The 26,422-nt window shown below is 31.2% G+C and overlaps 3 protein-coding genes, 1 long non-coding RNA gene and 2 pseudogenes across 5 annotated transcripts; 3 read left to right on the top strand and 3 right to left on the bottom strand.

Annotated features, from left to right (window-relative positions):
* The first annotated feature begins 4,068 nt into the window (after positions 1-4,068).
* LOC101255708 (LOB domain-containing protein 1-like) lies at positions 4,069-6,705 on the top strand (annotated as a pseudogene).
* Positions 6,706-11,347: 4,642 nt separating this feature from the next.
* LOC101260540 (vicilin-like seed storage protein At2g28490) lies at positions 11,348-13,466 on the top strand. The gene is made up of 5 exons (XM_004241220.5): positions 11,348-11,854; positions 11,937-12,121; positions 12,204-12,284; positions 12,370-12,765; positions 12,906-13,466. The coding sequence occupies exons 1-5, from the start codon at positions 11,545-11,547 to the stop codon at positions 13,299-13,301; spliced, it is 1,368 nt and encodes a 455-aa protein (XP_004241268.1). The 5' UTR covers positions 11,348-11,544; the 3' UTR covers positions 13,302-13,466.
* A 56-nt stretch (positions 13,467-13,522) lies between these two features.
* Positions 13,523-15,163, bottom strand: LOC101260825 (adenylate kinase isoenzyme 6 homolog). 2 transcript variants are annotated; one of them, XM_010324097.4, is made up of 3 exons: positions 14,797-15,163; positions 14,010-14,155; positions 13,523-13,937 (listed from the first exon to the last, which is right to left on the bottom strand). In XM_010324097.4, exons 1-3 carry the CDS (start codon positions 14,995-14,997, stop codon positions 13,733-13,735), a joined length of 552 nt encoding a protein of 183 aa, XP_010322399.1. In that variant the 5' UTR covers positions 14,998-15,163; the 3' UTR covers positions 13,523-13,732. The 2 variants fall into 2 exon arrangements, with proteins under 2 accessions (XP_010322399.1, XP_004241269.1); XM_004241221.5 differs by having other exon boundaries at positions 13,523-13,919.
* Positions 15,072-16,444, top strand: LOC101256009 (vicilin-like seed storage protein At2g28490; annotated as a pseudogene).
* A 123-nt stretch (positions 16,445-16,567) lies between these two features.
* Positions 16,568-18,654, bottom strand: LOC104644341 (vicilin-like seed storage protein At2g28490). The gene is made up of 5 exons (XM_026031739.2): positions 18,173-18,654; positions 17,901-18,085; positions 17,749-17,829; positions 17,269-17,667; positions 16,568-17,172 (listed from the first exon to the last, which is right to left on the bottom strand). The coding sequence occupies exons 1-5, from the start codon at positions 18,465-18,467 to the stop codon at positions 16,762-16,764; spliced, it is 1,371 nt and encodes a 456-aa protein (XP_025887524.2). The 5' UTR covers positions 18,468-18,654; the 3' UTR covers positions 16,568-16,761.
* A 1,006-nt stretch (positions 18,655-19,660) lies between these two features.
* LOC138349008 (uncharacterized) lies at positions 19,661-21,604 on the bottom strand. The gene is made up of 4 exons (XR_011221526.1): positions 21,467-21,604; positions 21,275-21,378; positions 20,924-21,001; positions 19,661-19,771 (listed from the first exon to the last, which is right to left on the bottom strand). It is a non-coding gene; the product is annotated as an uncharacterized lncRNA (long non-coding RNA).
* Between the last annotated feature and the right edge of the window lie 4,818 nt (positions 21,605-26,422).

Here is a 26,422-nt window from a genome sequence, read left to right as displayed (position 1 = left end):
ATCGGTTTGGGTTTGATTCGATGGATTTCAACTTATCTATTGCCTAAGTTGAACCTAACACAACTACTGTATCAAGACTTGCTCTCTTGAGATTAAGCAAATGATGGATTTTTCTCTTTTTATCTTTTCATCTCTCTTCATTTTCTTTATTGGTAAAATATGAATGTGACAACGGCTAGTGTGAAAGGTAGAGACAAAAAGGTAGTTATTGACTACGTGTTTTCAACTTATTTGGCTCGAAGAAAAAAAAAAAGTTGAATTGCCTTTCAATTCTCAGGAAGTACGTCCAGATTGAAATAAGGCAACTTTAGTACTACTTTTTAATCAAATAGTTAATCATTAATAATTTAGCATGATATGAAATTTTGATTTACGGCACGATGGTTGCAACTTGCAACTCTAACACGCCCAATTTAGGTTTATTTCCAATTGGGAAAATAATGTAAATGTTCCCTCCAATCATCTAGTTTATCAATATGATCGATCGCATACATTTACCTATACACTTTGGTTTATATGCTGTGCATATTTTATAATTTAGATGATCCAAAGACCTGAACGGTAATTTTCCACTGAAGTTTGTACACATAACGAAATTTCCACCGGATAATGCATAATAAAATCACTTTATTTTGCAACTAAATAATTTTTTTTTTCCTTAGGTGACATATAATTTGTAGCAGTATATATGGTCCCATAGAGTCTTAGAACTTGTACAATTGTAATCCATCTACTCATTAGACCGTGTCCACTGATCCCGCTTGTTTTTAGTCTTTCATTGAAAAGTAGATTTAACTGTTAAATAATTGGTTTAGTACGTCAACAATTTTTTAAATCTGTGACATGTCACTGTATTTAATTTACATATTCGAATTATAGTCTATCTTGATTGAGCATTTGAACATATAATAAATGTTTATATTAGACACTTCTACTTCAAAATTTTGTTTTTCTTTTCTTGCGTGTGCTCTTAAACGTTTATTATGTGTATAAGTTAATCACTTAAAATATGTTATATCTTTAATTAAGTCTGATGCGTATGATTAAATGATGTGACATTTTTTAACTATTAACTTATCTACTAATAGGCACTTGACAATTCGCAAAAAAGTTTTTCGAAAATATAAGCTGAAAATATTTAATATGAACACTTTATCATGTACTATTTAATTATTCCATTGAATTAGATAATAGTTTGAATATCTTAATAAAATATATTGACAAATTTAAAAAGATGATATTCCGCTAATATAATTGGGTGAAGATAATTTTCTTCAATCGAAAAAATATTTTTTACTTATTTATCAAACACAGAAATAAATAAAAAAGTTACTTATTTGCCGAGATAACATTTTCTAGGAAAATAAGATGTAAATTTGAGTGAATGAAAATTGCTCTATAACTACAATAAAACCATAGGATCCTCTAGCATTCCATCTTATAGGAATCTAATAATTTGTACACGTAGACATAGAGGATAAGCACAAATGAGTATTTACAAGTCTTTTCAGTTTCAACAAATTTAATGATATTGGTCTCTGACTCTCCCCATGATATATAGTATTAATTAGGTGCACAACTAATTAGGTTGGGTTTATTGATGACAATCATAGCTATATATACAGTCAAATTTATTTTTTTGGTCATAGCCTTTGTGTGCACTAAATGCTTCTTCTTCCTTTTCATTATGAAAGCAAATGAAATTCAAATGATCAATGCAAGATCTTCGTTGAATCAAAATTCGAAATCATTTAGTATTATGTTTCTTTTATGAGGAGCTAGCTAGTAAATACTATTAATTGAGTCTGCATCCTACTCCTTCAAACTTCCATTTCGACTTTTTGGAATACAATAATATATTCAGTGTAGTCTCATAAATAGAACATTTTGACTCTCGACTCATAAGAAGTGTAATTTTTATTCAACAATCCGCGGTAGAGGAAAAGAAATTATAAGATCGGATATCGAACCCTCACCAATACCAATGAAGTAAAAATTACATAATTAATCAACTAACCTATAAAAATTGCTCCGATAGTCAAAGCAGGATTGAAAGGGAAATTTTAAAAATAACAAAATAAAACAAGTAGGAAAAATAATTGAAGCAAGAATAATAAAGTACCAAAATAATGCCACTTCATTATGTGTTACATTCTTTTGGTTGGTCAATTTATGAGTATGGATACAATTGAGTAAAAATTAAAGTGGCAAACAGCATTAAAGTACATATCTTATTGGTAGTTCAGCAAATATAAACACAGCTAAACCATCAATGCATATATGGAAAGCTGCGTGTGTGAATTCACTTTTCTATATTACGTGTTGGAGATATGTTGTATTATAATATCCACATCAGAAATATATAATAAATGTATCAAAAAATAATTGTATGCAGATGTGGATCAAGCTATTCCACTCATCACATGTGTTTAAAATTAAATTAAAATGTAACAATTGTAGCTTTGACTAGATAAGTCATAAATTCAAAATTAAAATTTACTATTTTTCAATATATATACTTTATTCGAATTTAAATTATTGAATTCCGGAGAATCAGTACTTCTCGTACTAGCGCATGTAGAAGACAGAGTGCTTGAAAAGGAGATGTTAAGTACGAATGAGGGCATTCGTTTAATAGGACATTTGGCCACCAGTTCCAGGCATTTTGACCATCAATTCAGTGTTATTATTATTATTATTATTATGTTTTTTGACCATCTTTTTCTTTTGATTTTCAGGTAAACATCTATGTTACGCATTTTTATTTATTTATTAGAGTACTTTTTCCGTATCGCGATGTATTATTATTGGTAATGAAATAAAATAAATTGATTCGAACATATCGTTAAAATAAAATTAACTACAAAATGACATTTATTTTTCTAATACATGTGCCAAACGAGCTGACCTTTTTTACTAACACCTTAACCAACCACCAATTTTTAGCCTATGATCCCTTTTTCTGTCATTTTCCATTTTTAGACACGTAATGTTATGGTGGTTAGTGTAGTAGGAAATATGAACCAATTTCCTTAATGATATCAACCTATAAAGACAACATGATATCAATATGACCTAGCTATCTTCCTAAGTCATAATAAAAATCGAGCAACTTTACTTTTTATTTTAATGATCTTAACAACATTTAATCTTCAATACTATTAAAATTTCTAGTGCAATTAATTCTGCTCCTAACAAAACTATATAGATCAGTCCTAGCTAGATTGTAACACGATATTCAGTCATTTACAATATTGAAAATTTATCAAACGCTATAACCATAGTAATTCTCCTATTCAAATAACTGACCATTTTTCAACATCTTATATTTTTTAGTAGCGTTTTAAAATTTAACTTTTTACACCGCTTTTTTTTTTTGATTTCAAAGATAAAAGTCCTTGATTGATTATCCCATAAAGTGATAAATACAAATATTTTGAAGAGGAAAACTACTTCTTATAATAGCGCTTTTCGTATTCAAAATTTAAGTTAACAGGTGGCTTAATGTAATTGCAAGATGATAAATAAGGTACTTTCATAATGGTGAATTCCAATTTTGATAGATAAGATTTAACTTAAGCGCATTTTACTGGTCATATTATTAGAATTTTGGAAGCCAAAAGAGCCCATTTTTTCCAAGTTACGTAGAGTATTTCTAAGTTAGATTTATATAGTTTTGACTTCTCATGCCACAAATCCACAAAAGTTGGAGAGTTTTTTTTGTCCCAATGTGCAATTTCGTTTCAATGGTTTCTTGAAGACCACTTTATCAAATGTTTTTATGAAATTATCATAAAATTAGAAATTTAAGAAGATAATTTTGGGGACATATAATTTCACTAACCAATAATAATTTTCCAGTATTATCCTGTGTGAATGAGATTGAATATACGTCAACCTTACTCTTATCTTTACGGAATAGAAAAATTATTTTTAATAAACTATTCAACATATATAAAGTGACATTATATTTAATTTTAACTTGAAAAAGTTTTTTTTTCTCCATATTACTCACCCACCCTCTCACCCCCGCCACTTGTTTCTTGGCTTATAAATATTGACTTCACTTGCTCTGTTTTAAAGCACCCCTACTACTCTCTTTGCTCTGTTTTCTTAATACCTTGCACGTACATAAAATTTTAAAATATGGAGTCCAACAAAACGACGATCACCACCACAACACCGTCGTCTCCCTGCTCTGTATTGCCGCCAACTAACTCTCCATCTCCACCGCGGGTGGTGGCCACACCTTGTGCTGCCTGTAAGATATTACGAAGGAGATGCGCGGAGAAATGTGTTGGCACCTTATTTTCCTCCCAGTGAACCCATCAAATTCACCATTGCTCATCGTGTTTTTGGTGCTAGCAATATTATCAAGTTTTTGCAGGTACATTTTTACACTTGTTACTCGTTATTTGCTCCTGTTTTTGTTAATTAGGCCAATTTTCCCACTTATTTTGAAATTTAAGTGGATGGATTTTGTTGATGTTTGAAGTGTGTGATCATTTTATTTTAAAAATTTAAATTGTTAAAGCGAGTATAGTTTTATTATTTAATTATATGCTGACATAGATATCCTTCGGGATATATCCCTATCTCTCTTGAATACATCTCTATCCTTTCCAAGATACATTATTCTGCTATATATCTGCATGTGAAAGAATGTATGCGAAATTCTTTGATTTAAAGAAATTTTTATAATTTGAAAAGTAAGAATATATGTATATATATGATGTAATTAACACTTAACACAATGTGATTTATGTAATTTTTACTAAATTTTAATATGGTGCCCCAACTTTAATAATTATAAATTGAGAAGACTCTCTAATACCACAAAAAGAAATAGATTTCGGACAAAATTCGTTCCAAAAATTAGCTCCAGTTTAATTAAGTATACTATTTTCCCCTCATCCTAGGCATGTGAGACTTAACACACAAACATATATAAATAATTTATTCACAATTCAATAAATTGTCTTTTCTAAAATTTAAACTTTATAAACTTAAAATTCTAACTCTCCCTTAAGACAACATTACAAGTAAATTCTTTTGCGCCGCCTGTATTTAATATCAATATCAGTGTATTTGTTAATTAAAATATCAACAACAAAAAATTGGTCAAAGGCAAATATAGGAAGACATGTTTTAACATGTACGCTTTAGTTTATTTAATGGCCGGACCAATTAGGTGGTAGTATTTAATGTAGTATACTGCTACAATTTGAAAAAGCATATTCCTACTGTTATATAATTATTTATCCAAAATAACATCATAATTGTTGATAGTGAAGTTCTAGTGTTGCTCTTGGAATTGTAGAGGAGGGAATTGATTTTTTAAAGGCCAACATGCTTATCAAATCATTTGGATAATATATTATAATTAGTACCAACAACTACATCTACTTTATAAATTATTGAAGAAAAAACTTTTTCCTGTTTACATCCTAATTATTATTCTTTTCCATTTTTGCTTGTGCATTGACTTGTCTTAGTTCTCCAGAAAAAGAAAAAAAACCATCATGGCTTATTGCTACCAGCTACTCATGGCTCTTATGTCAAATAATGAAGAATCATACTCTTAATTCTCTCTCATGGTTCCATTTGTTGTATAGACATGTAATGACTATTATTACCGAAGAGAACAGTAAAGTAATGATAAAGTTATTTTTATATAAGCTATAAGTTAGAAATTTAATCAGCTAATAATGTTTGCATCAGAATAGACTGTTTTAGTACATACTACATATTCATACCCTTGGGGTGCAATTGATAGCACTAGATGCTTCGTTCACCAGATCGCCCTTTCTAGTTTAGTGCTTAATTGGGAATTCTGAAATCATTACATTATTGATGTTTACGTTAGGGTAGACTAAATACAAGCTACATTATATCGTTTTAAGTGTGTGGCCCTTATCCGAAACCCATGTGAACGCGGGATGATTTGTTCTAAAATCATATATTTTTTAATTTTGATTAGGAATTGCCAGAATATCAAAGAGCAGATGCTGTAAGTAGCATGGTCTACGAGGCTAATGCTAGGATGAGGGATCCAGTGTATGGTTCTGCTGGGGCAATTTGTCAACTTCAAAAACAAGTAAATGAGCTGCAAGCACAATTAGCCAAAACACAAGCTGAACTTGTCAATATCCAATGCCAACAAGCTAATCTTATGGCCTTTGTTTACATGGAAATGGGACCATCTCCACCAACATCACCCCAACAATCTTTGGACAAGTTCACCAATAGTACTACACATGACACCATCCAAAATAACATGAGTTTCCTAGATGAAAACAACAGTTATGGGACCCTCGAGACTCTTTGGACATGATTAAAAACGAAGATATCCGTATATGTTCCTCAAATAACATTCGCACGTTGAGACAGATCAAGAACCTTACATTTGATGGATTCAAAGTTTTCAAGTTCTTATTTACACTTTTGAAATATCTCATAGGTTATGTCAAAACTTTAGTTTTGTTTTAAATATTATGTTTTGTATCAAAAATAATGGATGCAACGTAACAAAATTTAGTAAATCGGGGTTTATCTGCCTCTGTGTTTATATATATAGTCATGGGAGCAGATTTAACTCCCTAGAAGGTTATAATAGTGGAGGATAACAAAATTGTAATATACTATGAACGAGATCTTGTTGGATAGTTTTATAATAATGCCATGCAGTTTAATTTATGTTTAAAAGATGGATGTTTTTATATTTGTTCTTTCTTGTAAGTCCATTCCCACTTTATATTATTAATTAAATCTAATTGGTTACCTAAAATAGCTTACATCAAACTGATTTTCCATGTGAATTCCCATTCAAAATGAAACATTGAATATTACTCTCAAATACACAGTACCTGTCTACATTTGAAATGCTCACCTTTGTCTTGTCACTTAACCGACGATGTCATATCGTACCAATTCAAGTTGAATTTTGTAACCCTATTTTTTGAAAATAAAAAATCCCATATATATCTTTCGTGGATTCTATTTTTTTTAAATATAATTTTGATATAAGATATATAAATTCAAATGAAATTTCTTATATAATTTATAAGATAAGAAATTATTTGTGTGATGAACTTAAAGTTAGATCACTTTCATGTGACAAGAAGGGTGAATAATGTCCCTCAGTATAACCTTGGTGAAAATTTATACGTGATAATAACCCTTTAAGCTGAATTAAAAATAATAGAAATTAACTATTACTTTTGTGTGATAACTACAAAACTGAATGATCATTGGAGAATTTTACTTGAAAAGTTTTTAATAATATCGTAAATATTTTTTTTATGTTTAAGGGAGTAATTACGTTTTTTTTTTTATATAAATACACAAATATTACTATATACATGTTTAAGTTTATAAAAATTTCATGGGGATTCTAACTATAATAAATATAAAATAAATTGGAGAGAACAATCAAATAATAACAGATATCTAATTTGAAGATTTCTCAACCAACGAATGCTAAACAATCAATCCATAACTTACATGCCTTCAATACTATACAGTAAATACATTGCATAAGTATTGACAAAATTTAAATAGAAAGACCATAGAAAGTAATTATTTTTTTTATAATACGAATGAAATATGAGAAATTCCTACATTACTAACTCATCTTAATTGAAAATTAAAAAATCCAATAGATGTCAAATTCAAGAAAAAGAAAAACCGCCAATTTTGTCGGATTCCTAGCTAAACACGTAGTATAAAGTTCTGGCGGCCAGATACAATTCTTCTTCTACTATTCAATCTGATATTTGACTAAATATAAAGTCTGAATTAAATAAATTTTAAAAATCTATGAATTAAAATTATAAATATAATATATTTTATTAAAAATATTTAATATTAAATTATGTTTAAAATAAAATATAAATTTTTAAAAAATATAACACACAAATTGAAACGCGAGTGAACGGTCTTTGTACAGTTTTGGAGGTATCTTAGTAGGGACAAGAAAGGAGAAAGATTTAGTTGTCAACCCCAAATCGAGATTGCACGTTCCCTTGTCCTACTTTTTCTTGTTTCTTTTTTAGTTTAATGATGGCTTATGTTTCCTTTAAACGCGTATTAACATTATCTCTGTTCTTTTTTCTTGAAATGAGTGGATGATAATACTGAATAATACTCATGTGCTTATACAGAAACTAATTGTCAAATTGCATATCAACCTATTTTAATTAATTAATTAATTAATTAATGAAATTTCCTACTTTGATTAGCAAGTGCTTATCTGTGAGTACTGTAAGTAGAAACAAGTCATTTGAATTATAATCAGAATGTTTATATCTAATCAAGCTATTTAGTTAACTTTATTAACTAAAGTGTGAATGCATGTCAATTAGTCATGGCTTAACATATTATTAATCTCTTAAATTAGTTGTAATTTTTATTCTGACTCTTAAATTATGATTGATGGTAAAGTATTTTAACTAAATATTTTTATTTAATTTTTAAAAACTTTGTTTACGCATATTCTCAAAAGTCTATCGATATTAGGTTTAACCAAATAAATACGTCTTTTTCCTTTGAATCATACATATCTTAACTCAATGATACTATTTTATTTTTAATCACATGAGTGGCTGCAGGGGGCTATCTGCTATCACTTCAATGAAATTATTAAATCTTTTAATGATCTTCATCATGCAGCGTGTTGGCAATATATCTTTTCAGTAATATTCCTTTTAATTATGTATGTGTATAATGTCTCTTCCGAATACAAATATACATGCAGAGTCTAGAGAAAATAACAAAGATGATTCATTATATTTGGACATAAAAGCTCGATTTAAAGTAGTCCCTTAACTATATTGAATAGTTGGATCATTTTCAAATAATTAAGAAATTTTGTTGGCTAGATCATAGATTATTGAAATTAGTTGGCAGAAAATGACGAAAAAGGAATTTACGGGGTCACTTTTGAAAATGTATATTTTGCCATTTCTACTATTTTTTTCTTTTTAAAAAATAAAATTTCTTAGAGTCGACGCAATTTTTTGAGGTTTGACTTCTACTTCGTGTTGTGTCTAGTGCAACTTTTGTGTTGCAATTTCTACCATTTGAGGGAATTTTCTCAATGTTTGGTTAAATTTTTAGCCGTAACTATAATTTAATTTCCTCACATCTAATAGATATTGTAAAATTATTTAACAGTAATCAGAAGTACTAAAGGATCACATATGATGAAAAGTATAGTTAAACGATTACATCAAATCTATCCCCAAAACGTAAGATTTTGTTTTCTGTCATTTTCTGATATCTTTTTAGATTTTGCAGCTTAGATCACAACATTGCCACTATGTAAAACCGACATGAGTTAATTGTAAGTTGACTATCTGCCGTGTATACTCCAAAATAAATTTAAGTTTGATATCACAAACACTAAAAATCTGATCATACTTCTTGTCTACGTGAACTTGCCAGGATTATGATACAATGATTGAGATTTTCTTTTATGTTTGATTAAAATTTTAAATTATAAAATTAAAAAAAATAAAATTGAAAACGTCATTTCAAAAATGAATTATGCGCATACAAAATATAATGCAATAGATAAATGAATTTATTGGACTTTCCGTGAACGTCTTTTTCCTTCAGTGACCATCTTTTTTAGCTTTATTTGTCTCTTCTATCCGTCGACATTTTTTTACTTTTAGGTTTTGACCACTCAAAAAAAAGTTTTTGGATGATGCATTATTACATCATCAAAATGACACAAATGGCTTTTCATACTGCTCGTGCAATCACATAAAATATTTCTTTTTTTTAATGTTATATTTATAGGGACAATCCTTTCTGTCGTCCCTTTTTATGTTAATTTATATAAAAATTAGTCGTTCATATACGCGTAAATATAGTTCATATACGCGTAAATATAAATCATCTATGCTTATCAATAAGTATTTGTGTACTCCTTCATCTTTAATTAAGAAGTCTCGAGTTCAAGCCTCCTTTGATACGGAATTGCTTTTGTTAGGAGCGCTTTACTCCGATGTAGAACTTATTAATGTGACTTTGAATTTAATTGGACTCCAATGTGAATACTAAACACCAGATGGAAAATCAAAAAAAATAAGTCATCTATGCTTTATGATGGATTAGTTAATAAAGCGAACTTTGACAAAAGAGCATTTGAGCATGTTTTGAGAGATGCAGTAAAAATAAATTTTTCAAAAGAGTATGTATAGATGAAAAAAATACTAAACATATAGATTGTATTAACGTTCACGGTGTGCAGTCCACTATTAGCTCATTGTTGGCTCTGAGAGGTAAAAATTAAAGATTCATAATAAGTTCGGAGAGGCAAAAATTAAAGACTACTAGGGCAAAATAGAGATAATTGTGGGAATATATAACTAAGGGTGTGTATAAATATCGAAAAATCGAAATATATAACCCTATATATCTCCAGCAGTTTATTGTCGGGTTAGATTATTATGGGCTTCTGTCAATGATTAATTTTGGGTCTTTTATTGGTCCAGTAACCAGTTCATTGGGTATAGCAAGACCACAGACTGTTCGCCAAAGATATGTTTCACCAAGTGGCCCATAAGCTGGCAACCTGTTCAATGCTACGAGAAATTTAATGGACAATATATTTTAATAAATAATTATTAATTTTAACAATGCTTTTTATTTATTACTATATATAGCAATACTATGTTAAATTTGATATGTATTAAAAGTAAATTATGTATGTAACATATATGAATTATAATTGGTTTTTAAAATATATTAGGTTTGTTTGGTAAAAATTTGACACATTGTATTATAAGTGTATTAAAATGTGTGATAAATGAATTATCTATCTTAAAATTTGTATTATATGTGAATAAAAATTGTTCTTTGTAATATGAATTAAACTTGTATTATAAATGAATTAAAAGTGATCAAGTGAAAAAGAAATATTATTGCTATAACTGGTGAATATTTTTTTTTATCATAGTATATTTATGTAAGTTTCCCCTTTAATTCGGCGCGGAGCATGGATAGGTTCACAAATCAAATTATTAAAAGAGATAAGATAAATTAGCATGTTCTTTATTATAGTATGAAAATCCAAAAGAGGTATACATAATGAATGATATATAAGAATGGTAAGACAATGATCCTAGCTTTAATATGTTTCCAGTATATCAATGGTTTATCTTATGTTATTGTGTCTGCCTTATTATACGACTACTATTTCATGATTTATTAAAATTAGTTTAGCATGTTTATGTGCAAACATAAAATCGTTTTTCCCTTTGAAATAGTCATCAAATTGCATTTTCGCTAATTAAAATGATCATTTGGTTCTGTATACAAGCTCGCCAAATGATTTTTATTTTTTTGGGTACGGTATACATTTTTCAGGATCTGAACGTTTATAATAAAGCAGAAAAAACAGCCTAAAAAACATGCATGGTTGACAACAACTCCATCAAATCTCACTATTCCCTCTATATAAACAACTGCTATTCCTTCATCTCCATTGTAACAAACTGATTAAAGAACAACTTGATTTTGTGTAACGAGTTGAAAATGGGAAATATAAGGACATTGTTGCCTCTAGTGCTAGTACTTTTCTGCGCGCTGGTTGCCTCTGTTTGTGGCTATGAATATGAAGGGAGAAAGAGTGAGCAAAGGACACAAGGAGAAAAATGGTTCCTGTTACGTCAGTTACATAATGTTGTGAAGACTGATGCAGGGTCTATGAGAATGGTGAAGGGTGGATATCGAGCGGGTTCTTTTCTTCATAGTCCAATGCATATTGGTTTCATCTCCATGGAACCAAATAGCCTGTTCATACCTCAGTACCTTGATTCCGACCTGGTCCTCTTTGTTCACCATGGTAAAGTTCACTTCAATACACTGACTTCATAGAAAATTAAACTACAAACCAGAGTTCTTCATTTTCTATGAATTGAATGCAGGGGAAGCAAGAGTTGGACACGTTTATAGGGATGAGTTAGCAGAAAGGAGTTTAAAGCAGGGAGACATCTACACGATTCCTGCTGGATCAGCTTTCTATTTGGAGAATAGAAATGAAAATCAGAGACTTCGAATAATTTGTAGTATTGATATTACCTCAGAATCCATGGGATGGCATGCTTTCCAGGTACCCTAAGTCAAATTCTCAAAAATTGATCATTTAATCCATTTCTTTACAAAACTTCTCAACTTGTGATAATATTTTGCAGTCTTTCTTCATTGGTGGAGGAACTCATCCTGCATCCGTTCTTGCGGGATTCGATCATACCACATTATCAACTGCTCTTAATGTAAGGGTTCAAATGAATTTACCATTTCTTACTACATTTATCAGTGGAAAAAGAGTAGCTGAGTTAATATTAAGTAAAATGGCAGGTCTCAACAGAAGAGTTAAAGACGTTCTTGACCAGGCAAACCTCGGGTCCAATCGTGCATCTATCTGGTTCTCATCACACAAATACGTGGTCTGAGTTCTTGGCCCAAGAACCCCACCATAAACTAGCTCACTTGAAGAGGATTGTGAATTTCGAGGAAGAAGCTAGCTCCAAACAGGAGGAATCAACATGGTCAATGAGGAAAATTCTTTTCACTTTATTAAACAGAGAAGACATTGTTAACAGAGTAGGTCACAGAGCTCCATCAGCGTGCAGTCTCTACAACAGGAATACCGATTTCAAGAATGAGTATGGATGGACCAAGAAGTTGGACGAGTCTGATTATTCTCCACTAAAACAATCTGGCCATGGAGTTTATATCGTCAATCTATCTCCGGTAATTATCAGTTGCATGCATTAACTCAAATCTCAATGCGTGAAAGAAAATCATAGTTAACATGGTCCATGTATATATAGCAACTTGTATGCTTCTTATCTTGCTTACACATTTCATCTCTCTTTTACTTGTAAATTTAGGGATCCATGATGGCACCTCATGTTAACCCAACAGCCATAGAGTATGGAGTAGTGTTGAAAGGGACTGGTAGGATTCAAATTGTGTATCCAAATGGGACTTTAGCCATGAATGCAAGAGTACGAGAAGGGGATGTTTTTTGGGTGCCAAGGTACTTCCCGTTCTGCCAAATTGCCTCAACAAATGGCCCATTTGAGTTCTTCGGCTTCACTACATCAGCAAGGAGGAACCATCCACAGTTCTTGGTGGGTAGGAACTCATTAATGCAGCGCTTGAGAGGGCCAGAATTTGCAGCTGCATTTGGAATTGGTGAGAAAAGGCTTAAAAGGATTACTAATGCACAGCATGAACAAATCATTTTGCCATCATCATCATCTACTCCTGGTGACATGGTCTAGTTGAGTTATGACATGAAAGCTCAAAGCCAGTTTTGGAACTTAGTTTTTTTGTTTCCTCTTGTCCGTTTTTCTTTCATGCGATCTGCTTTTGTTTCCTCGGTAGTCTTGTTGAACATAAGACATATTGCCCTTTTGAGTTGTGAATAAGACGGATTGGCTTTTTGACATGATTTTGTTCTTCGTTTGAACTATATTAGTATAAGTTATAAGAAAATTTAAAATTTCAGCAACTTCAGGTTATTTATGTCCATGCAGCAGATCTATGAGCTGGTAGTCTCACAAAAGTATTAGTCAAGCATGCGTTCACCCGTGAAATGTTCTTGTTTAAGCTTAGTGACGCATAGCCTAGCATATATTGTATACACATAAAAGTGATTTTGACCTTTTCTATAGCCTTAATATGCTATAATACATCTGTTTTGATACTTTAGTCATACGGCAGGGCTCAAATTACTAATCCAACTGGTCAGCGTCTCCACATTTTTGGTAATATCTTCTAGGAAATCACTTCTAAGTATGACCAAAATATCGTCTGGATAGTTCTCTTTTACCTCGTCCAACAAAGCTTGAAAGATTTGACATTCAGTGTTAGTAGCAAGCTTATGATCGGAGTAACCTCTGGGACAGTCAAACAGTCTAAACATATTTAATAGGGCGATGCTAGAGATGCATACGAACAGAAAAGTAAGGATCAATTGATAAGAGTACCTCTTAGTGAACCGTTCATGCAAGACAGAACTGTCAGTTTGAAGTACCACCACACAATCAAAGCAACATTCAGGAAAGAAGTCACAGGCGTGATGATCAACGATGTTTCCACCTTCTTCCATCAATTTTTCAAGAGCATCACATACCTGGATAGGAAACATAATGCTACTTAATATTCAAAGAAAATTAATTTCCCCAGTCGAGACCTGGAAATAGGAAAATTTGGTATACAGAAACTTCAGACTGTAAATATAGAATAAACATGTTCTTTTTCCTGCAGGCCTGCCTTCCTATAGTAAATAGCATAAAAACTCATAAAATGCAAGGTAGAGAAACAACACAATCACCATATAAAACTCAAATTCCATCACTTGATCATCCTTAGTTAAAACCGCTTTTGAAGAGCACAAATCAATTGATCAATCAACGATACCTCAATCCCGAATCAACTTAGTTGGGTATATCTATATGAATACAGTATCCATTCGACTCAATTCAGTTCCATTTTATTCCCATACTAAATATGATGTACTCTGAAGAGCACAACTTAAACAAAATTCAAATTAATACTGCTATCTAATCCTTGAATCTCACCTATTGAATGTTTAACAGTTCGTGTCCATTAAATCTAAAACTTCCTAGAAAAACATTGCAGCAACTTCTGGGTTAGGGACCATAAATTGTCAAAACTTGAACAAAAATAGAGTAATTGGTAAAAAAAAAGTCAAAATTAAGGTATAGGTTTAACCTGTTAGAGCTTTAATGAGGAAAATGTATAAAGACTTACGAGGTCTTCATTGATGTAGTAGCAATCGAAGGTGTCATCCCAGCCGTTCGTCAAGTTTTCCTCATTAGCGAAATCGCCGACGTTGATATGGCGGAGCGCTGTCACCTCCGCCAGAGCAGCCGCCGTAGTTGTCTTCCCTGTGCCCGGAGTTCCGGTGATAAGTATATTAGGTCTCTTCCTGCCGCTGCTATTTTGCGTCATGGCCTTCAGTTGAATCAACAAGAAAGCTTTTCTTTATTAAAGAGTTGACTTAGGACATAGTTGAACTAGGTCAAACTCTCTAAGATTTGTTTAAACAAAATTAAATTAACAAGAGAAATTAAAATAATAAATTAGTGTGAGTTGATTAATTAGAACGAGTGTGTTTACATTATACCTTATATCATTTCTTTTATTGTATTTGAAATGGTCATCAAAATGCAATTTCTCAGTTTCATTCAATTACGTCCTTTTTCTTCCCAAATCTTCCGGGTAACTATTTTGCAGTCTTTCTTCATTGGTGGTGGAACTCATCCTGCCTCCGTTCTTGCTGGATTTGATCATACCACATTATCAACTGCTCTTAATGTAAGTATTCAAATGAATTTACCATTTCTTACAACATTTATCAGTGGAAAAAAAACAAGGTGTGTTAATATTATGTAAAATGGCAGGTCTCAACAGCAGAACTAAAAACTTTCTTGACCAGACAAACTTCCGGACCAATTGTGCATTTAATTGGTTCTCATGACACAAACATTTGGACCAATTTCATTGCTCAAGAATGCCACAAGAAACTAGCTCACCTGAAAAGGATTGTAACTTCCGCGGAAGAAGCTAGCCCCAAAGAGGAGGAATCAACATGGTCATTGAGGAAATTTTTGTGTACTTTATTCAGCAGAAAAGGTTTTGTCAAGAGAATGAATCATAATGCCCCATAAACATACAATCTCTACAACAGGAAGCCCGATTTCAAGAACGAATATGGATGGAGAAAGAATGTGGATGAGTCTGATTATTCTCCTCTACAGATATCTGGCAATGGTGTTTACCTTGTCAATCTATCTTCGGTAATGACTACTTGCACACACTGACTAAAATGTACATTTGCCTCAGGCTAGGCTATGACAGTTACTATATATGTCCAAGTATAGTAACTTGTGTGTTGTTGTTCTTGATAAATGTAGGGATCCATGATGGCACCTCATGTTAATCCAAGAGCAATAGAGTACGGAGTAGTGTTGAAAGGGACTGGCAGGATCCAAATTGTGTATCCAAATGGGACTTTAGCAATGAATGCTAGAGTACGAGAAGGAGACATTTTTTGGGTGCCAAGGTACTTCCCCTTCTGTCAAATTGCTTCGACTAATGGAAATTTTGAGTTCTTCGGGTTCACTACATCAGCAAGGAGGAACCATCAACAGTTCTTGGTGGGTAAGAACTCATTGATGCAGAGATTGAGAGGGCTAGAATTTGCAGCTGCATTTGGATTGGAGAGAAAAGGCTTAAAAGGATTACTAATGCTCAACATGAACAAGTATACCGTCGGGCCCAATACAACAACATTGTATACCGTCGGGCTGGGGGAGACTCCGCCCTCCGTTCTTTCTGTTGTAACGGGTCCGATTCAAGGCATTCAACAATTACATTTTTGGCTTTTAATATATGAAGACAATTTTTGAACAATGGAGGATTTGCTATTGTGAGCAAATGTATAAGAACTGCATTGCAGAATTAATTTGAATAGATAAGTAAAATTGATGTTGAAGTTTAAGCGACAATAGAATCCATGTCAAGGAAACAAATCCGTCTTATTCACAACTCAAATGCGCAATGTGTCTTGCTTCCAACAAGACGATGCCAAGGAAACAAACTCAGACTGAATAACAGGGGAAGTAAAAAAATAAAAATGAAAAGTAACAAAATTGGCTTCGAGCTTTTGTGCCATATTCAACTAGACGAAAGACGAACTAGAATTTCCATAAACTAATAAGAACCAATGTTCATCCTCATAGGAGAATCTGACGATGATGAAGGCAAGATGACTTGTTCACGTTGTGCATTGGCAATCCTGTTAAGCCTTTTCTCGCTGATTCCAAATGCAGCAGCAAATTCTGGCCCTCTCAAGCTTTGCATCAATGAGTTCCTACCCACCAAGAATTGTGGATGATTCCTCCTTGCTGATGTAGTGAAACCGAAGAACTCAAGCGGGCCATTTGATGAAGCAATTTGGCAGAAGGGGAAGTACCTTGGCACCCAAAAGACGTCCCCTTCTCGTACTCTTGCATTCATTGCTAAAGTCCCATTTGGATACACAATTTGGATCCTGCCAGTCCCTTTCAACACTACTCCGTACTCTATTGCTCTTGGGTTGACATGAGGTGCCATCATGGATCCCTACATTTATCAAGAATAGAAACATACAATAAGTTAGGCGATTTGAGACTATTGGATCAAAGGTCACCACCACTTCTATGAGGCAAGATGATTTACCTGAGATAGATTGACAAGATAAACACCATTGCCTGATCGTTGTAAAGGAGAATAATCAGACTCATCCACTGTCTTACTCCATCCATAGTTGTTCTTGAAATCAGGATTCCTGTTGTTGAGATTGTACGATGATGGAGCTTCATGATTCACTCTCTTGACAACATCTTTTCTGTGCAGTAAGGTACACAAAAATTTCCTCAATGACCATGTTGATTCTTCCTCTTTTGGGGTAACTTCTTCCTCTAAATTCACAATCCTCTTCAAGTGAGCTAATTTTTGGTGGGGTTGTTGGGAAACAAATTCAGTCCAAATGTTTGTGTGATGATGAGAATCAGATATATGCACAATTGGCCCCGAAGATTGTCTGGTCAAGAACGTTCTTACTTCTGCTGTTGAAACCTGCAGTTTTACATAATTTTGGTTCAGTTTTTCCTCACTGATAAATGTAGCATGAAAAATTAAGTTCCCTTGAATACTTACATTAAGAGCAGTTGATAATGTGGTATGATCGAATCCAGCAAGAACGGATGTAGGATGAGTTCCACCGCCAATGAAGAAAGACTGCAAAGTGTGTTGAGTTACAATGTATTGAGAAGAAAATTAGGACAATTTTTTAGCTTAGGCATGCATACCTGGAATGCATGCCATCCCATGGATTCTGAGGTAATACCAATACTACAAATTATGCGAAGTCTCTGGTTTTCATTTCTATTCTCCAAATAGAAAGCTGATCCAGCAGAAATCGTGTACACGTCTCCCTGTTTCAAACTCCTTTCTGCTAATTCATCCCTATGGATGTGTCCAACTCTTGCTTCCCCTGTATTTAATGACTCAATGATATACACTGACAATATTAATGAATTCTTATACATATCAAAAGAGATAAAAGAAAAATGAATTTTACCATGGTGAACAAAGAGGACAAGATCGGAATCGAGGTACTGTGGGATAAAGAGGCTATTGGGTTCCATGGAGATGAAACCAATATGCATTGGACTATGGAGATGCGAACCCCCACGATAGCCACCCTTCACCATTCTCATAGACCCTGCGTCAGTTTTCACAACATTATGTAACTGACGCAGCAAAAACCATTTTTCTCCTTGTGTCCTTTGATCGTTTTCTTCCTCTTCATAAGCACCAACAAAGGACACTAATAGTACCAGCACTAGAACCAACAGTATCCTTCTATCTCCCATTTCAACTCGCTACTGAAAAAATGCTTTAATTTCTAAGTTGTTTCTAATGATTAGTTTTTGTTCACTTATGACTTCACTGCAGAGTTTAGTGATTTATATAGAGGGAATGCTGAGATTTAAGAGGAATTGCTGTCAACCATGCAAGAATTTTAGGTTTTCTAGTGGTGATGTTGTAAACATTGAGATCCTGAAAAAAGAAATTAGTTTGAAACAAAGAAACATCATTTTTATATACAGAGCCAAATATTTTGAAACTGCAAGTTGATGACCACTTCAAAGAGCCTAATCTAGTGCAATTTAAAAAATGGATTTAAGAATATGTATTTACTACGTGTGAGTCCCATGAATACACATATATAACACGAGTTATATTAAAATCATTACTATTTTTCCCTAACATCACTATTATGTATTTATTTAAATTATTTCTATCTAAATAAAAATATATTTCGCATAAACTATTCAAGTATTATCAAATTCATCATTTATTAATTGAAGTTTTGTCAATTAAATAACACTTAAAAGTACATAAAAACAAAAAAATTCTCATAATAATGCAAAATAACACATAATTACATTAAAATATGGGTTGCATATCAAATCCATTTTGGACAACCATACCTTAACTCCAAAATCAAAAAGAAAAACTTAAAATCATAATCTAACATAAAACAAGATCTAAAGGGATATATAAGTCATATCTTATACTGTTAAGTTTAAAAAGTTGAACTATATTGTAAGAAAGTTTTTTTTTTAATTTCAAAATAAAGCTATTTGTTCTTCTCCCCAGTCAGCTTCTTGACGACATGTATTTATATCATAATCAAGGTAGAAGAAAAGAGAATAATGGATCATAGAAAAGAAAAGAATGTGATAACTTAATTAGGAAGAAACTAACTGGTACTTATAGTTGTCACGACCCAATTTCTCGAGCCATGAAGGCACCTACTATAACCCATCAGTAGGTAAGCCAAACCACAACCCAGAACCACACATACTGGGTGTGAGGGTAGAAGAAACTAAACAAGACTAAGAAAAATTACTATAACAACATAAGCAAACCAAAACATAAATACAATAAAGGATCCCTCCCAGAACCTGGAAGTCACTAATATAGAGCTACCAACAAAACGAGTACAAGTCCCAACAGTGGACCACCGAAACTAGACTGTCTCGAAAAGTAAAAGACAAGTCTTTATATAAACAGATGGAGACTGAAATAGTACAAAACGCTGTGTGCTCACCCCTGTCTCCAGACCAGAAATTCCCCAAACTCGATCAACGCTGACTACCGGTGCTCGGACCTGCATCACAAAAATAGATGCAGAGCGTAGCATGAGTACCAAAAAAACAGGTACCCAGTAGGCATCATAGGCCGACTGAACTAGAAAAGTAAAGCACTATGAAAAGACGGAATCACAAAACTAGAGGTCAAGAACAAAGGCTAAGTAACACAATAATGCACACGAGTGTATAAAAATCTAACTCAATTAATATAAATAAGCTAACTACACCTAACTGGACCCACCATAAGCCCAGAAGGTACACTCGTGCACAAGTTTAAATAAAAACCCGAACAGACCCCCATAAGCCCGACGAGTACACAAAATAACTATAACTTAAGGAGAATAAAACTCGAGGCCAAAGAACACCGAACCAAAAAGTAAAATCTGACGGTACGGAGGTCGGGCCTTGAACCAGACACTCACCAGAATTACACAAGTAGCCAATTGCAAAATATAAGTAACTGAGGCCGGACCTCTAACCGGATGCTCTACATACTTGAGGCCGGACCTCTAACCGAATGCTCTACATAAGTATGTGGATGTTCGAGGCTGGACCTTAAATCCGGATACCCGACAAAGATGTTGATATAGCTGCTGAAAGAGTCTTTATCTATCCATAATCATATAAACCCGTGGAACACCATCCAGACTTAGCTAATCAATGTAAGTCCTTAAAGCTGAATCGAACTCAACTTTGAATCACGGAGCGAAAATCATTGTCACTGACGTAACTCAAGAAGCCGTAACATCGAAGAAATAAGAGTAACTATCGCTAGATCAAGCTCATCGTCTTTCTAAATACCCAACTATCAGACTCAAGTCTGCTACATCAGTCTACAAGGATTTAAGCTGGCCGAGCGACGTCGGGGCTAAACTAAGTCCTACCGACTTTGAATCATGCATTTCTAAGGAAAACCTTAGTCAAACCTAAACTAAGGCCCAACATACTTCTGACAACCAGTATCCAAACATACAAATAATTCATATAGCAAAGAAGGTCAATTAATAACAATAAACATGTTCACAGTTACCCGATAATTCTCAGAAAAAGGGCGAAAATATGATTCTTAACACCTATGGATGATCCAATAACTACCCAACCCAAATCCCAACTAATCAACATGCATTCACATGTTCGAGTTCAATCTAAGAAGAGAAACCATAGCCTACCTGAACGCAGATCACGCGCGCTCCAAAATTCACTCCCCGGATCTTTTACTTTCTAAAAGGCCACGAAACGTTGATACACTATCAGAAATAGAGTCACAAAGTTATTACAGTCATTTAAACACTAAAATCGCAAGAAACGGAGATGGGTCAATTTCACGATCAAAATGGAAAAAGTGGGATCCGCGTTGAGAAATCCCGAATTAACCCCAAATAAAAGTCCTAAATAACTCTCGAAACTTGTACACCAGAATGGAGCACAATTCAGGACTCAAAACAGTCCCAACATGAACATGCAACAAAAGAACCCAAATTCTAAGCTAAAAATCAGCAACTATGGCAGCAGTTACTTACAAGATTTTACCAAAAATGAAGCTCCAACAGCCAAAACCAACCACACCACGACGATCTTCATGAAAAACCCCACAATATAGGCTCTTGAATCACTTGATTCGGACCTAAAATGGCCAAGAAATCACCTTCTAAAATTTCCCAAAACTTGTGCTCGAAAATGAGCTATGACAGCAGTTAAAACCCAAAATTTACCTCAAATCGGGTCCCCAAATCAGATTCCAAGCTCACCAATGTGTTGCCCTCGAAAAATCTCACAACTTAGCCTTTTGAATCGCCCAATTTGAAGTTTTGTAGCTCAAGATATCAAGATTTCAAAGTAAGACACAAAGCTGAAAGTTGGGTTTTTATAGGGGCTGCACCAGATTTAGCTTTGCCTACTTTCTTTAAAGTCTCCGACGGGTGCTCGGAATCCGTTCGGAACCTGATAAAAATAAAATAGATATGCTACCCTACCAAAGTCGACATTCCGAACTCAAAAGCGCAGTCAAAATTTTCATCAGAGGTCATCTCGATAAAATGTGGGTTCCACTTCCATTGGCCATTTTAAGTCAAAAACCACAAAAGAGCTCGGAAAATATCAAAAACCTCAAAACCCGAAAGAAGGGTCAAACTAGACCAAACTCGACATTTCGGAGCTAACCGCGCTGACGGAATTCTCATCCGAGCGCGTTTACTCAAAATGTTGACTAAAGTCAAATTTAGCCTTTAAACTTAAAGTTAAAACGCCTAATCCCACCAACTCACACTGAAAACTTTGGGAGTCATGTCGACAATGCTACTAGACTAAAATGACCCTTCCGGAACTGATGGAATCATCAGAATTGGATTCTGATGTCATCTTCTTGAACTTTTGATCGAAAATGATCGTTCAAGGTTCATAAGCTCCAAAAATACTAAAACTCACACAATAACCAAACGAATGACCAGGTGACCGATCTGTCAGTCCCAGCAAGTCATAAATGACTTGGAATCGCTATAGGAACGCTCTAAACGATGTACAGAAGATAAAACACTAAAAATGACAATAAGGGTCATTACAATAGTAATATTTGATTATCTTTTCACCTAACAAAATTTTTTAATGGGGAACATTGAAAAGAATTACAAAATTTGAAGAGTTTCATACATATTGTTTCATGATAGATTAATTGATGTTAATTGCAAAATTCAAAGAATCACAAAATTCGAAGAGTTTCATACATTATTATTTTCTACTCCAATTTAATTTAACCTAATTAATTATAATTATAATGTCATAACTAAAAAATTTAAGTGTAGTTATTGAACTTCATATTCTATCATTATATAATTAAATATTAATATTTAAAAAATAAGTTAATTTATTTTGAATTAGTGGAGAGGCAAAATAGTAATCCAACTTTGAAGGTTTGGAGCTTCTCACTTATAATGATACTAATTCCAAGAACATGCCTTGCACGTTTGACCTTTATTATTATATAAAATCTATATAGTTCTAATTTATGTATTGAAATATGTGTAATATCAACCCAATTAACTTTAAGAATAAAATAAAATATACATGTCATCATATTTATATAAAATGAAAAACTGTTAAACATAAAACAATATATTAATCTGAATAAGAAAGAATAACCAATAAACTAAAAATTTCATAAGAAAGTCTAGTGGACCAATATTTTATGTGAAATTTATAAAGAAAGAAACTATGTATGTCGTGAGAGAATCGTCAGCAGCCAAAAATAATCATAATCAAGCATAATAATAATAATTTAATAGATGGTTAAAAGACCGACATATGAGAAATATCAATGGAATCCTTACTGATGAATTTAGAAGAAGAAGGGGAGGGGGAGAACATCAATTGATCTAGTTTAGCATATTTACTGATTTGACTATTTATAAAATTAGAAGTTGAAAAGAATTTTATATCATTAAATTGATATAGAAAAATGATAAGTCATTCTAGAATCAATATATATATATATACATCACCTTGTCTATGGTCCTCATTTTTATATATATATATAGATATATATATATATGTATATATATATATATATATATATATGTATATATATATATATATATAAGGTGATGTGGCACCTCTCTATGGCCTCCATTTATTTTTCTCTTTTTTTTTTGCTTTTTTTAAAATAAATTAATTATTATATCATAAAAAGAATTACTAAAATTTATTACAAATAAATTTTTTATTAATGGAGGATCATTTATAACAAAACCTCTTCATCTTTTTATTTATTTATCTCACTTATAAAAAAGGAGAAATATAATTTATTTATTTTTAACTTTTTAAATTTAAATTAATTATTTTATCATAAAAATATATGACTTTATTTATACAAATACATATTTTATTAATATAGAAACATTTATAATTCTCAATATTTTTCTCTATTTGTTTATCTCCCTTCTAATCATGAAATCATAATAATTTTTTTTTTACATTTTAAGTATTTTTATTTTTATTTTTTAATTTATTCACTAGGAGTTACTAATCATGACTTGCCCCTCTTTAATTTTTTCTTTTAATAATATTCATGGCTCTCATAAGTTTATGATGTCATACGGTATTCCTTTAGTTTGCCTATAAATTCATATTTGTTTATGAAGATTCACATTCACAAGTATCCTTTCTCTTTTCATCATATAGGTTTAGGTTGTAACAAAAAAAGAAGTATATAAAGGTAAGAAATATTTCATTGCAAATTTTTATTTTTTATTTTCTCTATTTTTGTCTATATAAATTAGTATTTGGTTTGTGAATGAAACTAACATGTAACAAAAAAATAACATGATGTTAATAAATATATCATTCTCAAGTCCTTATTTTTTTATTTCCTTTATTTGTCTACATAAATTCATATTTATTTTCATGAAAATCCACATATAAAGTTATAATTTCTCTTCTTCATCATACTTTTTTGTAAATTAACTAACATGTAACAAAAAAAAGTATATGAAGGTATGATATATTTCATTCTAAAGTCTTTCTTTTTATTTTATGTACTAAGACATGTTTTCTTAATGTATATTTTTTATGTTTGTATTATAACTTATCAAGTAAGTATAATTAAAAAAATCTTTGTAATTCTTAACAATGTGTTGTCTGTATGCAATTACTCTTTCTAATAGTTAGTTTCCAGATATAATATAGTTTGATATAATATTTGTTAGATTTCTAAAATAATTATTATTTAGTATTGTTAGTACTATTGAAAAGATAATATACAAATACATTAAATATAGTTTTATTTCGTTCTTTCTTTTGACATAATTATTTTTTATTGGTATATGATTCAGTTAGTTGCATATAATAAGAGTTTGATGTATGTATCAAAACATGATGACGGATCTCTTTGCAAAGGAAGATGGTAGAAGGAAAAAAAATGAAGCATAATTACAGATTATTTTTTCACTTTGAATTGTATTAGCAACTTAGTTACTTTTGTTAGAGTTTTTTAAATTTTGATTTATATAAATAATTTAACTAAATGTATTATATTGTCAATGTTAATCATTTGATCTTTTAGTATTTTACTTTCTCTTTGTTATGAAAAAAATTAAAATAATTATTTCATTTTAACAACAACAAAAAAATTTATGATGATAAGTTTCATTTTATTTTAATTAGAAAAATTAATTAAAAATAAAATATTATTTTCATGATGTCATTTTTTGTGTATGTAACAATCTGTCACCGTTCTTTTTGCTTCGAAATGCATTTATAATTTTTATATAATCACCAATTATTATATTTTCTCTGTTCATTTTTTGTATTTTCACCTCTTATTTTTATTTATTTATTTTACAAACAAAATCAATATATAATTAGTAATACATTTATTGTCTAATAAATTATACATTTGAATTATTTATAACTCATGTCTCTTCATCTTGCTTGTAACATTTGATATTTAATATTATTCATAACTTTTATATATTTTATTTTTTCGTAAGTCTTATAAATATTTAATTAATGTTTAAAAAATTATAATAAGCAAATGTAATAATAAAATTATTTTAAAAAATCAATTTTGTTTTGACGAAATCAGAGTTTGAACAGAACATTAGTACTGCTACAAAAGATAGAACATTAGTACTCTTATAAAAGATATAGAAAATTAAAACATATAAAATATTTTCAATCGAATACAATATACTGTTATTTCAACATATTATCTCTTATTCCATTTATTTCACCACGATGAATATTTTGTTCTAATATATATATATATATATATATATATATAATAAATAAATATATTTTATATGTTTTAAAAAAGTCTATGATATCGCAGACGAGTAGAAATATTAATTTATTTATACATTCGATACTAACCTAAATATTACATTTTTCATACTATTATCTTATAAATATTTTTTATAATTGCCGAAGCGCAAATAATTCCACTAGTACTAAAATAAGTGGCAGTACCAAGAAAATTAATCCATCTTTATTATAGTAGTTAAATACATATGAATTATATTATTGTAAAAACTTAATATGATATCCTTAATTATTGATAGAAATATTTAATAGGTTTGATATTTTATAACATTTTAATGTAATATAGTGGAAAAACAACAATTTAACTTTTTCCTAAATTTCTTCTCACTTTTATTATTTTTATTATTATTATTATTATTATTATTATGTTTTTGTTAGAAAACTGAGTCAAATTTCTCATGCATTACTATTTCATTAAAAAAAAGAATTTCTAGCATCCAATAATATTTATATTTAATAAAAAACCGACTTTTCAAATTCCTTAGATATTTTATTATTTCATTAAAAAGTAAGTAAACTTTTAGCATCCCATAATATTCGTATTTAATATATAATAACTAATAATATATGATTTTTTTTTAAAAAAAGTTTTTAGTATACGGGTAAAATGATATTTCAACTTTACACATTAGAGTTTTATACTTATAATAATATATGATATGATATATATATATATATATATATATGATATGAATGAATATGAATACGATGAATAATAAAAAAGTAGTTTTTGTGGTGATTAGGTGTTTGCTGCAACATATTGTTTTGCTTTTAAGACAATCATAAAAGTTTCAAGTATAACATTAAGAAGTACTATAAAAGTTTCCAAGTAAAAAAAAACATGAAAAAAAAATCCC

This window comes from Solanum lycopersicum, chromosome 6 (assembly GCF_036512215.1).
Source record: "Solanum lycopersicum chromosome 6, SLM_r2.1".
Lineage (NCBI taxonomy): Eukaryota > Viridiplantae > Streptophyta > Magnoliopsida > Solanales > Solanaceae > Solanum > Solanum lycopersicum.
Note: the sequence above shows the minus strand (reverse complement) of the source record. Positions and strands in the feature narration are given on the sequence as shown.